The 16,997-nt window shown below is 43.4% G+C and overlaps 1 protein-coding gene across 1 annotated transcript in view; it reads left to right on the forward strand.

The window, feature by feature from the left end:
* SART3 (squamous cell carcinoma antigen recognized by T-cells 3) overlaps positions 1–16,997 on the forward strand; it is a 26,689-nt gene continuing 9,692 nt past the window's right edge. Inside the window, exons 1-10 of the mRNA XM_006762034.2 lie at positions 1–411; positions 4,970–5,096; positions 5,368–5,472; positions 8,552–8,736; positions 9,439–9,490; positions 10,675–10,799; positions 14,700–14,855; positions 15,531–15,669; positions 16,113–16,220; positions 16,911–16,988. Of these exons, the coding sequence (XP_006762097.1) occupies positions 94–411; positions 4,970–5,096; positions 5,368–5,472; positions 8,552–8,736; positions 9,439–9,490; positions 10,675–10,799; positions 14,700–14,855; positions 15,531–15,669; positions 16,113–16,220; positions 16,911–16,988 (1,393 nt within the window). The 5' untranslated portion in view covers positions 1–93. The remainder of the gene's footprint in view (positions 412–4,969; positions 5,097–5,367; positions 5,473–8,551; positions 8,737–9,438; positions 9,491–10,674; positions 10,800–14,699; positions 14,856–15,530; positions 15,670–16,112; positions 16,221–16,910; positions 16,989–16,997) is intronic.

The raw sequence follows: 16,997 nt of genomic DNA on the forward strand, positions 1-16,997 counted from the left end.
GAGGTTTTTGATCAGGCGCGCGCCGCAGACAGCCTCTACCTCCAGGGGTCTTAGGCGGCCCAGGGCAGACCCGGGAGTCGCTGGAAGCGCAAGATGGCGACGGCGGCCGCAGCGTCGGCTTCGGAACCCGAGACCAATCCCAAGGCGGGGCCCGAGGCTGAGGGCGAGGAGGACGAGGCGAAGGCGGACAGGACGAGGAGGAAGGTGCTAACGCGCGCCGTGGCCACGGCGGCCTACAAGGCCATGGGGCCTGCGTGGGACGAGCAGCGGGAGGAAGGCGTGAGTGAGAGCGATGGAGACGAGGAGTTCGCCATGGCCTCCTCGGCGGAGAGCTCCCCCGGCGAGGACGAGTGGGAGGACGACGAAGAGGAGGAGAAGAACCAGCTGGAGATTGAGCGGCTGGAGGAGCAGGTGCGCCCGGGGGCGGGCGGCGGGGTCCCCCTCTCCCCAGGTTCCGGGCCTGACCCTCCTCCTCCTCCCGGGTCCGGAGCGGTAATGAAGCCGCCGGCCGGGGCAGCAAACCCGCTATTCACACCGCAGCTCCCAGCGTTGCGGGCGCTTGCCTGGGGCTGTGCGGGCGGCATCCCATGGCAGCCTCGCCACGACCCAGGGAGGCGGTAATGTCCCCGGTTTTACCGAGGAAACGGAGGTTCTCTGTGGAGGGACTTCTCCGGCGTGAGGCTACACTTCCTGCAAGTGGGGGCCACACTTGCCCTCCTACCCACCCCGGGGAGCTACGCCCCGCAGCAGAAACACCGCTCCCCTCGCCAGGAGGAGTTTCCCTCTAGGGAAGGAACGGTGATGCGGGACCAGGGGGTAGGAAAGGCGGTATCGACCTTGAGGACGGTCGTAGGAATGGAAAGGTAGGGGTTTCGGCGTCCGGAGGCTGAGGCCCGGCTGTGTGTGCTTGGCCGGGTTTTTATTTATTTTTTTATTGATTTTTTTTTACAGAGAAGAAGGAAAGATAGAGAGATAGAAACATCAATGAGAGAGAAACATTGATCAGCTGCCTCACATTTTACTGATTTTTTTACAGAGAGGAAGGAGAGGGATAGAGAGTTAGAAACATTGATCAGCCGCCTCCTGCACACCTCCCACTGGAGATGTGCCCGCAACCAAGGTACATGCCCTTGACCGGAATTGAACCTGGGACCCTTCAGGTGTTCCAGGCCGACGCTCTATCCACTGAGCCAAACCAGTTAGGCCCAGAAATCAGGATTTTAAGAAGATACCCAGGTGATTCTAATGTGCAGCCAAGGTTGAGAACCACTGATCTAACCTGTTAACTCTGGTGCGGTCCGGGGTCCCAGCAGATATAAGTTAGGATAATTTGCGTTAAGGTTAATAGAGGGAGGGACCACCGTGTTTGTGAAGGTGGGCAGGGAAATGGGGAGGGGAGGTTAGCATCCCAGGGCTGGTCACAGCAGGACCTGTGTCCGTCTTCAGGCCTGAAGAGGGGAGGGGGGACCGGTATTTTGAAAGGTGTGGATAGGGCGCCTGAGGAGCCAAGGCCTTTGGTCAAGGGGTGCAGCCCCGGTTTCCAATCGGGGTTGGGGTGGGAGGAGGCATACCCTGGCCTCCCTCTCTTCCTCGCTCCAAGCATCTGCTGGTGCCTGCTGCTGGGCAAACCCTGCTGGAGGAGAGAACCAGAGACCCATCTGTGTGGTCCGGCGGGTTGGGGGGCGGGGGTGCCGTGAACTTGAGACTCGTCATTCTCACGTGCAAGTTATTTCAGTTTCAGAGCCTATGGCGTCCCAGTTGTTAAAGTGAGGGTTGTTGTAGTGTCGCCCCCCCCCACACACACACACATGCAGGGCTGTTGTGGACCGTAAGTGACAGCGTGTGTAAAACTGCTGGCAGAGTTTTACACATAGTAGGTGCCATGCAAGGCCTCCTTTCACATGTGTCCTTTCACAGGCCTCTGTTATTTCTCCACCCCCCGCTCCAGGTCCAGTTTGTGCCGTTAGGGAGTTAGGAAATCGGTTAGATCAGCCTGTGCAGGAGCTAAGCCGCCTCCTTGTCAGAGGTCCTTTGTTCATGAAGTCCTGGGACGGGAATAGACCAGCGTGTGCACTCACTCGTCAGTGCGGAGTGAGCTCTGTGAAGATGTCTTATAAGTGCAGCTCAGCATACATTTCACGTACAGACTTTCAGAGCACCTACTATACATGCTATCGTCATTTGGCTGGACATCAGAAATTTAGACCAAAAATCACCCTAGAGGCAGTTCTCTATGTCGTGACTTTTATACCTTTGTCTTCTGAATTACACATGGCACTCGTGGAGGGGTGTTTGCACAGGCCTTCCTCACACCAACCGGTAAGGGCTCTCCCACCCTCTCCAGGCTCAGAAAACACATTCAGACTCAGGGAAGCTGTGAGTCGGTGGGGGACGGGGAGAGCCTAGGATGTTTTTTAATGAGGAAAGCACATCTTTCACAAACTTTTTTAAACTCTTGTTACTTGTGTGCCACACTTGACAGTCAGTTTGGAACCGTCAGTGTGTGGTGACAGCCACTCAAGCTTATCCTGGTGCAGGTGAGGACACAGAACCAGGGGAGACGAGACCGTGTGTGTCCTGGCCTCGTCCAGCCCTGTCGAACCATCACATAATCATGGATGGGTTCGGCTTGTCAAGCTTTATAAATCACGTGTAAGAGAACCTTGCTACAAGTCTTTTAAGGTTTTAAAAGAATCAGGTCGTATTCTTACTGTTATTGATTCTTCTTTGTGAATTGATACATATACAGTTCACATCTGCAAATTAGAAAGTATGGTAATCAAATGAACACCCATCGCCCGTCTGCGGGTTAGAGCTGCATGGGTACTGCTGCATGTGTCTTGGGCGCCTCCCCTGTCCCAGTCCTGCCTTGCCCCTTCTCCCGTGCCCCCTCCTAAAACCCAGTAACTATGTTCTTGAATCTTGTGTTTCCTTCTGTTGGCAAACATAGTTTTATCACTCAGGTATGTGTCCTTAAGCAATGTGATGTCCACTTTTGTTTGTTTTTGAGGTTTTAAAAAGGTACATCATGTTATACATAATCTTCTGGGACTGCTTTCCACCCAGCAGTGGGTTTCTAAGGTTCATTCATGTTACTTGTCATCACAGTTTATTCATTTTGACAACTGTTTGATCAGTTCTAGCATTTGGATTGCTATAGTCCCCCCACCCTCATTACAGACAGGCTGCAACAAAACATTGTTTCTGTTGAACTGTGCTACTGTTGAACATGTGTAAGAGTTTCTCTGCATTGGTGTTTTTCCAATTTATTTTTTTGCATCTGTGTTTTTCAGACTGGGGTCATGGTCATGGGTCATGAATTCAGTGTGACTTTCCTGGTATTTATGTTTTACCACTGAGTGAGGTGTGGCAATCTCCCTTCCATTTATGCTCCTTTGCATCCCTGCTTTTTAAATATCATTGTTTTGGGTTTCAGGTAGTCTTACTAGTAAAACATTTGCTGTCACATACAATTTAGAAAACACGTAAGGAGAAGGATAACTTATATAGGGTGTCCCAAAATTCACGCAAGAATTGCAAATCTTGCGTGAATTTGGGACACCCTATATCTTACTGCAAACACAAAAACTTTGTTTCTGTTCTTAAGTATATTTTGGCCAGGTATTTAGTCATTTCTTTTTGTCTTTCATGTTGAGAGTTATTTCCTTTCTTTTATTTAAACTGGAGAGTTATCCTTGGATTCCTTAAAAACATATACACAGACATTACTAATAAGAAAATGTCAATCAAGCTATATCATAGATTAAAACAGAAAAACAAACCTTCCAAACATAATAAAAGGACAAATGTCTATTTTTCAAAAGCATACCATTTCCTTCCTCTTTTGAAGAACTTCCTTTAGCTATTCTTTAAGAGTGTAAGTCAGATAGTAACACATTTTTATAGTTTCCTTTTGTCTCAGATGTATGATAGCTTTTTAAGCACTTAATTTATTGTTTAAATTTTTAGCTTGAAAAGTTTCAGGTATAGAAATAGACCTTTATGTGCTTATCACTCAGCTTCAGAAGATATCAATCTGTTGTCATTCTTATTTCTACCAATCGGGATTTTTTATTTATTTAGTAGAAGAAAACTATTACCTATGTGCCTGGCATATGCTAAAGCACGTTACTAAATTATGTTTAAAATCCTCACAGGAACCGTATGAGTCAGAAAACAGTGATTTCCCCATTTAAAGGTGAGGAAATGGAGGCTTAGGACAGTTAATAACGAGCCTAACGCCACACTATTACTTATTTGCTTCGTTAGAATGTTTCCTGTATTTCAGAGAGAACCAAGTGTGTGCTGACGGGAATTGTGACGGACGTGAGGGAACTTGTTGTTATTATAAAAAGCCTCTTGTATTGATCTTTTTTCTTCCCTTTCCTGAGGTTTCATTTCTGTTTCAGAGGCTCTCCCAGGTAGCACATTTATTTTGTTTGTGACAGACGTGTGCATTGTCACCAGTGGTAAAAAAAAAAAAGCTAAGTTATTATTTTGATGATGGCATTTTAAATTTCACCGGCTGTCTTTTTTCCTTTTAGCTGTCTATCAACGTCTATGACTACAACTGCCACGTGGACCTGATCAGGCTGCTACGGCTGGAAGGGGAGCTCACCAAAGTGAGGGAATGGAGGCTTAGGACAGTTAATAACGAGCCTAAGGCCACACTATTACTTATTTGTTTCGTTAGAATATTTCCTGTATTTCAGAGAGAACTAAATGTGTGCTGACGGGAATTGTGACGGACTTGAGGGAACTTTATGGTTATTATAAAAAGCCTCTTGTATTGATCTTTTTTCTTCCCTTTCCTGAGGTTTCATTTCTGTTTCAGAGGCTCTCCCAGGTAGCACATTTATTTTGTTTGTGACAGACGTGTGCATTGTCACCAGTGGTAAAAAAAAAAAAGCTAAGTTATTATTTTGATGATGGCATTTTAAATTTCACCGGCTGTCTTTTTTCCTTTTAGCTGTCTATCAACGTCTATGACTACAACTGCCACGTGGACCTGATCAGGCTGCTACGGCTGGAAGGGGAGCTCACCAAAGTGAGGGTGGCCCGCCAGAAGATGAGTGAGATCTTCCCTTTGACAGAAGGTAACGCCTCACCAGCCGGGCTGCTTTTATAGGCACCGAATTTGCAAACCATGAAGTTCTCAACAGCTGTAGAATATTATGATTTTAGTGATTTAATCTTATCTGGAGCCATAAACTTCTGTGCTTGATGCAGGCTTTAAGAATTGAGATTTTGTGACCTGTGCCAGGTTGTGTAAGATGAAACGCTTGCCTGCTGATGACTCGCACTACATTGCTGCTTTCAGACCGCCCTCTGGGGAGGGAGGTGGTAACGCAGGCTGTTGTCTTGTAGAGCTCTGGCTGGAGTGGCTGCACGATGAGATCAGCATGGCCATGGACGGCCTGGACCGAGAGCACGTGTACGACCTCTTTGAGAAAGCCGTGAAGGATTACATATGTAAGTCCCCGCAGGCCTTTTCCAGGGCGCCCGGCAGTGTCACCTGCATCAGTCTCTGCTGTCTAGACTGTGTTGTGGGATGCTGCTGCCCAGAAGACAGCATTCATCTAGCAATTAGGAAGATTGAGTTCATCTATTATTACTGTCTATGGTTTTCAGTTGAAGATATTTGGTTTTAAGACATAGGCATATCTGACTGTATTGCACTTAGCTTTATCGCATCTCACAGATGGTATTTTTTCTTTTTTGTTACAATTTGAAAGTTTGTGGTAACCCTGTGTTGAACAAATGTATCGGCACCATTTTCACCAACAATCTCAGATGAGAGTTAGCATTTTTTAACAAAGTTTAAAAAAATTAAGGTATGTACATTTTTAAAGACATACTCTATTGCACACCTAATAGACTACATTATAGTATAAACATAACTTTTATATGTACTGGAAAACAAAAAAATTTGTGAGATTGGCTTTATATTTCGATATTTGCTTCATTGGGGGTGGGGGGTGGGGAGGGGGCTGGAACCGAACCTGTAATATCTGAGGTTCATTTAAGTGGATGAATATACTCACACCCAGCACTTACCTGGCAGGAAGAATTTACATGGTAGTTCCAGATGACTAAAGGTCATCTTTTACACATTGAATAGATTTTTAGAAGTTTTGGACAGAATTTTTATTTTTCATATAAAAACCTTAAAACTTCTTTTTGAAATAATTCTGTATTTATAGGAAATTGCAAAAGTAGCACAAAGAAGTCCTATGTACTTATTTTGTCCAGTTTTCCCCAGTATTTTATAACAGTAGTATAGAATCAAAACCAGGAAGTTGCCCTTGGTGCAGTGCCTGTGTGTTGTTCTGTAGATGTTATCCATGTAGCTTCCGGTGGCCACCACTGCGCTCGCGGTACAGACCCTCCCCCACCACAGAGCTCCCTGGTCTCCGGGTGCAGACCGGTCAGCAGTGCAAGTGAAGGTGGATGCCCGACTTCCCCTTAAGTCCTTTCAGCCGTCCCTGTTGATGGTTAATTCTCTAAACATTGTCTCTACATACATTGGGGAACACATCAGTGCTGTGGACAAAACACATTAAAAAGCATTACAACACCCCCCCACCCCCCCCTTTTAATTAAGCCCTCCTTCCCCATCTGATTCTCCTCAGTCCTCACTCTGGGCACTTCCCCTGGAGAGCAGTCAGCACTTAGTAGATAGACTGTCCGGAGGGAGAGGATTTCTCCTGTACCTTTACCAGCCAAGAAGAAGATAAACTTTTTTACTTTTTATAATTCAAATAATGAAAATAATAGGTGTTTGGTGAATATAAAATTATACTGAATGTGTCTTTAAAAGCTATCCCGTGTCTTTGCTCAGGTGGTGCCGGCCCTGTGGCCTCTTAGAATCTCTGCGTTCCAAATGCATGATGTACCTCGTTTTCTGCTGGTCCTGTTACCCCCTTCTTAAGGTCTCAGAGTCATTAACAGTACCAGCCCTCTCCCTGCAAGGATCTTTTATCCTTCCGGGCTGCCTGTGATGGTTCTCAGTCCCTTAGGGTTTGTAGTCCTCCCTGCTGTCAGGCCTCTGCTGTCACTTAGTGCTGATGACAGCTGCCTGCCCTTCCACCAGCTGCTCCAGGGCTGCTGTGGGTCAGGGACCAGGTGATCACGCTCCTTAGAGGATGTCTCATAAGTAGTTTCGAATGGGACCCCCAGGGGACGTTGTGTTATTTTCGGGAGCTTCAGTGTGTGCAAATTGCCACTTGTTTTGAATGTTCAGAAGCCACTTTGCCTGCTTTTTATTTTGTTGTCCTTTTTATTTATTTTTTTCTATTCTTTGTATTTTAGTATTTTTGTTTTTAACTGTTTTTTCATATTTGAAGATGCCAAGGATGGCCTTCCTGTGTTTCTCAGCATGTGCCACTCAGTAGTGGGGTGGTTGATGCTCCAGTAGTCGGAGATGGCTCGGCCCTTTGGCTCCTCAGAGGTTTTGAAAACAGGGTTCCTCGGTCTCGAGGAGCCTTGTGCGGAGGCTTCATGCCTATTTTGGAACTTGGGATCTAGTGACACCTTCTTTTGTTTGTCTCTCAGAGTCACTGTGGGCTCGGTACCCTTGGGTTTTCTGAGTTAAAATGCCGTTTCTAATATTTGCCCCTGTCTAGATTAAGTGTTGAGAGGGGCCATGATGTCATCTGTTGAAAATTACCTTCTCTGAGAGGAGGAACCGCTTCACAGACCATCTGTAAACTTGACCTCCCCTCACTCAGGCCTTAACCTCCAAGAGCTAGATCATTTCCATTTTTTTTTTTTTTGCAGCCCATCTGGCAGCTCTTTATTGGTGCACGAAACAAAGTGGCTAAAGCTTTGGCTAAGTTCTTGAAGTAAACCTGCCTCAGGAAAACATGGTCATCCTCAAATTGGCTTCTGTATCTAGTATTTTTATTTTACAAAGTTAGTGTATAGGCTTCTGAAATTATTTTCAGGTCTTTGAAAAGTACAGGCAAACCATGTACAGTAAGAACTGATGCATTCATGAAGATCTTTCATTGGTCTGGTCTTAAAGTTGTGGGAGTGAGTAGATAAAAATTTAAAAAGAGTGAAAGGAACAAAGCAACCAAGCCTTTTTTTGTCACTGTTTAAAAGTCATTAAAAACAGAGATTTTAAAATACAGATTTCTATTAACAGTATTGGTGCTTTTAATGTTTTTCATTTTGAAAAATTCTAGGCTTTGAAATCTTTCTGAAGATTGACTCAGATTCTTAACTATTTTCATTGAAATCTATCACTGAGTTTCTTCAGTTTTAATAAATAAGCTTTATGATCATGGTCTTTTTACATATTACCTCTTGGCATATATTGTTTATTCAGCAACATCTCAACGAATATACCTGCTATGAACATTGTTTAGGTATACTTTCTTTTTAGCCTGCAGCATTAGTGTAGGTGAATTGGGTTGCATATTGATGATGCTCTTACCTTTTTGCATGAATGAGTACTTTTTTGGTGGGCACATTTCTTTTGTTATGCCTCATTTTTGATATTTGGGTGTCTCATGTTGTGAACTAACAGAACTCTCCTCATTTTTAGGTCCAAACATTTGGCTAGAGTATGGCCAGTACTCAGTCGGTGGGATTGGTCAGAAAGGTGGCCTGGAGAAAGTCCGCTCTGTGTTTGAAAGGGCTCTCTCGTCTGTCGGCTTACATATGACCAAAGGACTGGCCATCTGGGAGGCTTACCGGGAGTTCGAAAATGCGATTGTGGAAGCTGCCCGGGTGAGTTCCCCGCCTCCGAGACCAGTGCTTGCCTTTTGAATAGTCGGGCTGTCTGTGTAAGTGCTCTTGGAAGGACATAGTTAATAAAATGGTCTTCGCCAATTCCCTAGTGTGCGGGCAGATAAATATATGACATAAAAAGTCTTTTAGACTAGCAAGAATGATTTCTTACACATGACCCTACAATTTGTTCTTGATACTTAAAAATCCTACTGCTTTAGTTACTGGCTCCAGAATAAAATACAAAATAACCATGTCACTACCCCTTTCCTACCCCCTCCCCCCAAAAATGTCCAGTAGTAACTGTGAGAGATTTGACTCCATCAGAATTGCAATTTTTAGACGACTACTTACAGAATTTTACTGTCCCTCTCCACTGTGTTTGTGTGTGTGCACACAGTTACTGATACACAGTGAAGCCCTCTAATGTTTGGTTGTTATTGTTAAAGTAGCCCAGTTCATTCTTGAATTACGTCCCTGTTGAAAAATCGGCAGTGCTGCCTTCATCTTTACCAAGCATTACCTCATGTGTAAGAGGTCATAATTTTTTTTTCTTTAGTTTGAAAATGTGTTGAAGTTTTTTTTATGAAATAATTTTGAGGTAGGAAGGACCAAAGTTTGTCATTTACTACAAATTTACTTCTTTAGCCCATGGCTGGCTTCCTTTCCCCTTTTGACCGGGAACAAACCTTTGATTCACAGCTGGAGAAAGTGCACAGTCTCTTCCGGCGACAGTTGGCAATCCCACTCTACGGTAAGACAAGAGCCAGCCCTTCGTGATTTTTAAAATGCTTTGGGGTATGTCATGTGATTCGGCCTTTCCCAGCATCCCATGAGGCAAATGTGGCTGGTGTCCTTACTCTCACCGGACAGCGTGACTGTGGACGAGTCCCTTGGTAAAGTGTATCTTGAATTATTAATGCTCAAGTTAGTTATGAGGGTCAGAGGCAGGAAGTCCCAGTCGTGTGGACATTGTTGGAGAGGCAGAGAGGGGGCTCTCTGTCTCTGAAAGGAATAGCGAAACTGACTCCCTGCATTTTCTGGGGAAGCTGGATTGAATTGGGAACATTTTCTCTTGAGGAGTACCCTCTTCCACTACCTGGGGAGTTTATGTGGGCCTGGACCATTCCTTGGTGGGGTGATCTGGTTCAGGAGCACCATGGGTCACAAGTATTCATACCTGAATTTCCTGGGGTTTGGTAAGGATTCTCCTTTTTTGGGGAATATATATTGGAAAGCCACGCCTTTGAGGTTCTGGAGCTGGAGCATGAGCAGCACTGGGAGGATTTTTCCGAGCATGGGAAGAGTTTGGCGCTGCCATCTTGTTTGTTCCCTAGACCTGGTGTACTGTGCACCCTCAGAACCTCTGGATAACTTCACTTGAGCCCGGAAGTTATTTCTCATTTTACTTCACAGCTTACTTGGATTTCATTTAACAAATCATAGAGTCTCTCCAGTTGAATCTTTGGGTGACATGCAGAAAAGGCTAGAATGGAACTGGCTTGTAGATTTCATCTCATCCCAGTTTGAGGCAGCCTAGCATAGTGAGTAGCGTTCAAACCCTTGCTCTGCCGTTTCCTGTGGACAGTGCAAAATGGGGATCACAGTAGAACCCACCTCATAGAGTTGTGAGGATCAGATGAGTTAATGGCTATGATGACTTAGAACCTAGGAAGTGCCAGGTAAGTGTTAAAGCTTTGCTATTAGTTCCATGAATTCTGATTGATTAATTGGTAGGACTGCCTGGGATAGTATTTTGAGACAGAGTCTAAGGCCAAGTGTGAGCTCAGCAGGAGAGCTCAGGATTTGGTCAGTAAGAGCTGCTATGGCCACTGATGTGGGAGGGGTTAGTGGCATTCGACTCTCATGGTTTAATCTATGTTTGGATTCTTAAGATCCAATTACAAGACCCAAGGGGCTGAATCCATTTTTCAATAGATATGGAGGCAACATTTGCAGAGTATGAAGAGTGGTCGGAAGACCCAATACCCGAGTCGGTAATTCAGAGCTATCACAAAGCGCTACAGCAGTTGGAGAAATACAAACCTTACGAGGAAGCACTGGTAAGTGTTGGCTGCTTTTACAGTAAACTTCTCTCTATAAGCTTTTCCCTGATCGGTAGTTGCAAGTAAAACAGTTTCTTTAAAACTTGTTTTATTGTGAAATATATAGAGTGTATAAATGTATATTACAGTTTACATACTAATAATAAAGTGAACATCCATGTACCTACCACCCAGGTTAAGAAATAGAACATTGCCAGTACCTTAGAAGTCTCCTATGTGCCCCTCTCCGATTGCCTCCTCTTCCCTCTCCCGAGAGGTAATCACTTTCCTGACTTTTGTGATACTCATTCCCTTGCTTTTCTTTATAGTTTTACAACCTGTGAACGTATCCTTAATTAATATATTGTTTAAAGTTTCTTAACTTGTATATAGTGGAATCATGCTGTATATTTTTTTATTCAACCTGATTTGGGGTTTTACTCATTGATAAGTATAGTTACAGCCCATTTGTTTTGCTATAAAGTTGTCTGTATATAAACAATCTATCCATGTTCTTAGTTGGGTTATTTCCAGTGTTCTGCTAGGAGCCACAGCGTTGCTTGGACATTGAACATATCTCTTGGACACAGGGAAGAGAGTTTCTCTAAGTGTGTACCTAGGGATGGCACTGTTCTCCAGGTTGTCAGTTTACACGCCTCCAGCAGCACCTGGGATTCCTCCTTGCTTTTGTTACCTTGAATATCGACATACTTAAATTTAGCCAATCTGTTGAGTCTGAAACTGGTGTTCTAATTTGCATTTCCCTGATTACTAATGGGGTTGAGCATCTTTTCACATCGATTGGCCATTCAGACTTTTTTTGGTGAAGTGCCTCTTGTGAAAAGTGTCTTTGACACATTTTCCTTTTGGTTTATCTTTTTTCTAATTGATTTGTGGGGGTCCTGAAACTTAAATCTCCCTTTCGATTGTAGGTATTGCAGAATCCCCCCCCAGTCTTAATTTTAATGTACATGGGTTTATCATTCTCTTCCTCATTGTTTGTGCTTTTGTTACGCTTAAGAAATCTCTCTGTACTCCAAAATCATTAATGTACTTAGCTCTATTTTTTTCTGAAAGTTTATAATCTAATACTTTATGTTTAGGTCTCCATTTGGAGTTGATTTTTGTGTATAGTATGAAGCAGGGTCCAGTTTCATTTTTCCATATGGAGAACCAGTTGTTTCCGCACTCATTCTCTTAATTCACTCTCCCCTCACGCATGTGTAGCCGCACATCTGTCACAGATTAGCTGTCCATTTATGTGTGGGTCTATTTCTGGCCTCTTTGTGCCATCCCACTGGTTTACATTATATCTTTTTTTAAAAAATATATTTCTTTATTGATTTAAGAGAGGAAAAGAGAGAGATAGAGGGAGAGAGGAGAGAGGAGAGAGAGAGAGAGAAACATCAATGATGAAAGAGAATCATGGATTGGTTGCCTCCTGCATGGCCCCTACTGGGGATCAAGCCTGCATGTGCCCTTGGTCAGAATCGAACCCAGGACCCCTCAGTACATAGGCCAACGCTCTATTCGCTGAGCCAAACTGGCCAGGGCACATTATATCTTTTTAAAGATTTTATTTTCTAGTTGCTCCTAATATATAAAATGTAATTTGTTTTTAATTTTTTATCTAACTTGCTAGATTCTTACTAATATTAATAATTTATGCCCTGGCAGGTAGCTCAATTGGTTAGAGCATCATCCTGATACACCAAGATTGTGGGTTTGATAACTCTGGTTAGGGCACATATAAGAATCAACCAGTGAATGCATAAATAAGTGGAACAACAAATCCATGTTTTTCTCCCTCCCTCCCTCCCTTCCTCGCTCTCTAAAAATTAGTAAATAAAAATAAGTGATGGATTCTTTCGGATTTTCTGTGTTGACAGTAGTTGTGTTTTTTTATACAATATTATTTGTAAGTGGCATTTTTTTCCTTTTTCTTGGTCTTAGAATACTTTTAACTTCATTTACCGTTCCTCAGACTTAGTCTCTTATGATCTTGTATTTCTTGCCTTTTTGTTTGATCTACAGGCATCATTGTTCATTTTGCATCATACAGTCCAGTTTGTTTACATTTACTGCATGCATGTCCCGCTTTCTCCTTCCTTCCTGCGTCCTAGATTTTCCATCTGGAAGCACTTTTCTGCTGCCTGAAGTCTATCCTTTAGGCTCCCACACTGGACATTTGCTCGTAACGGATTTTCCAGATTTTCTTGGTTTTTGTTTGAAAAAGTTTAACTTTGTTGCTCTCCTTGAAAGTTCATTTCTCAGGATATAGAATTCTAGACCTACAGTTGTGTTCTCTCAGCAATTAAAGGTTCATTTTTGTCTTAGGCTTCTGTTGTTGACACATCAGGTGTCTGTCTAACTCTTGCTTCTGTGAAGGTAACCCTTATTTTTCCTCTGGTTGGTTTTAATATCTCTCTGATTTGTGTGATGTCCTACAATTTCATCACCGCAGGTCCAGGTGTGAATATCTTGTATTTATCTTGCCTGTGGTTTGTTGGGCTTCTTGGCTTTGATTTTGGTCTCTCTCGTGGCCTGAAGAATACAGACACTGAGAGCCAGGCTACCTCCAGTTTGAATTTTAGCTCTGCCGCTTAGTAGCTCTGATTTTGGGCTGGTACTTAGCCTCCTTGCGTTTCATTTGCCTTGAACAGTATGGGGGTAGTAATGATACCTGCCTCATAGGACTGTTGTGAAGATCAAAGTCTTAATATACCTTAGGCCAGCAAACGCTTAACCTTCACTTAACCACCTTCACTTAGATCTTGTCCTTAAATTTCATTTGCCTTGAACAATATGGGGGTAGCAATGATACCTGCCTCACAGGACTGTTGTGACGATCAAAGTCTTAATATACCTTAGGCCAGCACTTAACCACCTTCACTTAGATCTTGTCCTTAGTATTTCTTTACGAGTTTGTTGGTGATTTTCAGGATGCTTTTTATATTTAGTCCAGCAGTTTTAGTAGTTTTCAATGGCACAGTGTGTCTGGGTCACTAGTTTGTCATTTTTACGAGGAACTGCAGCTCTAAGACAGCTTTCTATGTTTAGAACCTGTGTGCTCTCTCGCTGGTCTGCATGTGCTCCCTCTCTCTCTCTCTCTCTTACATGTAAATGATTTGTATGTTATTTATTTCACAAAGCCTCATTAATGACAGCCTCAGCCAGTTCAGTTTTGTTTCGACTATCAGCAGAGTGTGGCTGAAAAGTTGAATAAGAGGGTTTTGTTCAAAAAGATTTTGATTGTACGTCTTTGGATCAATAAACATTCAGCATACCTCTTCCATCTTCTGCATGTACCTGTACTTGGCAGGGTGATTTATATGTAATTTATTTCACAAAGCCTCATTAATGACAGCCTCAGCCAGTTCAGTTTTGTTTCGACTATCAGCAGAGTGTGGCTGAAAAGTTGAATAAGAGGGTTTTGTTCAAAAAGATTTTGATTGTACGTCTTTGGATCAATAAACATTCAGCATACCTCTTCCATCTTCTGCATGTACCTGTACTTGGAAGGAGCTGGTATTTGGAATGAGAAACCTGAACTAGCACAAGGCACCGGATTACTCTAGCGTGGTTGCTTTCTCTCCTCCACTCAGTAGGCCATGGAAATAACTTCTGTTTTGGAAGGATGCCTTGCATTGGTCATTGGCGAGGGTGCTTCTCCTTCATTCAGTTCCTGATTTAAATTCCCGGTAGTCCAGGGATGGATTTAGAAAAGGGTTTGAGGAGCTTTTGTAGCTAATGCAGTGACGGGGCACTTTTGTGGGCCCTGATGTGCAGAGGTTCTGAGCGGGGATTGGTGGTTCTTGGAGTAGCCAGTCTCAGCAGAGTTGAATATGAGGATGTGTTGTGCTTCCTGACAGTATCGAGCAGCTCATTTCAACTTCTTTGCCGTTCTCCTTTGTCCAGTTGGAAGCAGAGGCTCCCAGGCTGGCCGAATATCAAGCATACATCGATTTTGAGATGAAAATCGGCGATCCTGCTCGCATTCAGTTGATCTTTGAGCGTGCCCTGGTTGAGAACTGCCTGGTTCCAGACTTATGGATCCGTTACAGTCAGTACCTAGTAAGATAACTCTTCTGATTTCATTTTACTTTTACCAATTTGGGCTCTATCTAAAGAAAACCAATAAGAGTGCTCGGAGTTAGTTGTATGCTGCTCATCTCTGTTCTCCTAATTTATCCTTCATCCTCCTTCCGTTTGTCAGGTCACTTAGGAAGTCCTCCGAGTGTTTTAGGATTACATAGTCTTAATATTGAAAACTTTATAACAGATTAAATTAAAAAAAATTTTAACCTTTTATTATGGAAAAATGTAATCACATAAATGTAGACAGATTAGTAAAATGCAACCTTATGTACCCATCACCAGCTTCAACAATGACCTAATGGCATTAATGTGGTTTCATCTATAACCTTACCTACTTTCCCCATTCCATGTTGTTTTATATTAAATCCAGAAATCACATTTCCTTGGTAAATAATTTCAGTATGTACGTATAACAGATTTGAATCAGGATCCAAACTTGATCTATACATTATTTCTGGACATTTAATCTGTAGGTTGCCCACTCCACCTCTCTTCTCTCTCACTCCTTTTGTGATTTCTTTGTTGAAGAAATCAGTCACAAGAGACATTTCTAAGGGAATTTCTTTTGTCGGTGGTTCTGGAAATGTCTCGTGGATGGTGAACTTTAAACCATAAATTTTTATCTCCTAACCCTGGAATTCTTTGTCATAGGACCGGCAGCTGAAAGTAAAGGATTTGGTTTTATCTGTACATAATCGTGCTGTTAGAAACTGCCCCTGGACAGTTGCCCTGTGGAGCCGGTACCTCTTGGCCATGGAAAGACACGGAGTTGACCATCACGTGATTTCTGGTGCGAATGTTTCTCTTGGAAGCCTTCAGAACTTGTACCAAGTCAGAGCTAGAGTTCTGAGGACGTCACTGAGTCAGCATTTCCCAGGGTGTTCCTTTGGGAGAGTGGGTAGTAGTGACAAAAAGGGCTCTAAGTGGGAGGTAAACTGGTTGTATTTTTGACTTCTTAGAGCTTTTTAACATGCTGATGTTTATTGTGATCTCCCAGGAGTCTTTTCTCCAAGCTTACTTGACCTGGAACTCTGACTGCCTTTTCCAGACACAGCGTGTGCCTTGCCGCAGGAGCTCTCCTCTTGAACATTTCTTTCTAGCTCATTGTATCTTATTGTGATGCTGAATCATATAGTATTTTATAATCAGTAAAGGTTTTTAGAATAATCTTGATGACTGTATATTTGTTTCTTTTTTCATTGGCCACAAACCCTGTCTTTTCTTCACCTCCAGTGACCTTCGAGAAAGCTTTGAGTGCTGGCTTCATTCAGGCCACGGACTATGTGGAGATTTGGCAAGCATACCTTGATTACCTGAGGAGAAGGGTTGATTTCAAACAAGGTATTTAAGTTCCTGTGCTTTATATCAGAACTGCTTTTCCTTAACATATCTTTTGGTGAGATGTTCTAGTTGCCCAAATACATTGTGATTGGGCAAATGTTATAGACCAGCCATTGGTTAACAACTGTGTGACCCACCAATATACTTACTAAATATCCCCCCCCCAAAAAAAAGCTTTAGCGGTTTAAGTCTTGAACAAGTCATGCTGTGGATTATAAAGGAAGGGAGTAATGGTCCTTAGGTTTTATGCTGGCTTCTGCTAGCTTCTGTCTCATTTTGCATTTTTCTCTTCCCTCCCTTCTGTATGTCCGAAATAGTTCTCTAACTAAGACTGCTGTGTTTCTATTAAATCTTTAAACCTCTGCAGGGCTCCCTTTTCTTTCTCCTTTCCCCTCAAAAAGAATAGCAGCCAGAACCCTGTCTAACTTGTTCTTGCATGTGACCTTCAGCCATTCTGCTGGCTGGGGGAGACCCCACACGGCACCCTGTGCTCACTGTTGTCACTATACTGCCCGTGCTGTGCTCTGCTCCAGTGTCTCTTTCCCACTGTGTGATGAGAGCAGGGGCTGGCAATTTCACTTTTGTGTCCCCAGCATGGTGCCAGGTGCATAAACAGGCCGTGGGAGTTTCAGTGTGCGATAAAAAGAAGATGTGGTATGTGGTTTCATTAAGCAGACCTCTTGCTTCCAGACTCCAGTAAAGAGCTGGAAGAGTTGCGGTCCGCCTTCACTCGTGCTTTGGAGTATCTGAAACAGGAGGTGGAAGAACGTAAGTGTG

Source organism: Myotis davidii, unplaced genomic scaffold (assembly GCF_000327345.1).
Source record: "Myotis davidii unplaced genomic scaffold, ASM32734v1 scaffold478, whole genome shotgun sequence".
Lineage (NCBI taxonomy): Eukaryota > Metazoa > Chordata > Mammalia > Chiroptera > Vespertilionidae > Myotis > Myotis davidii.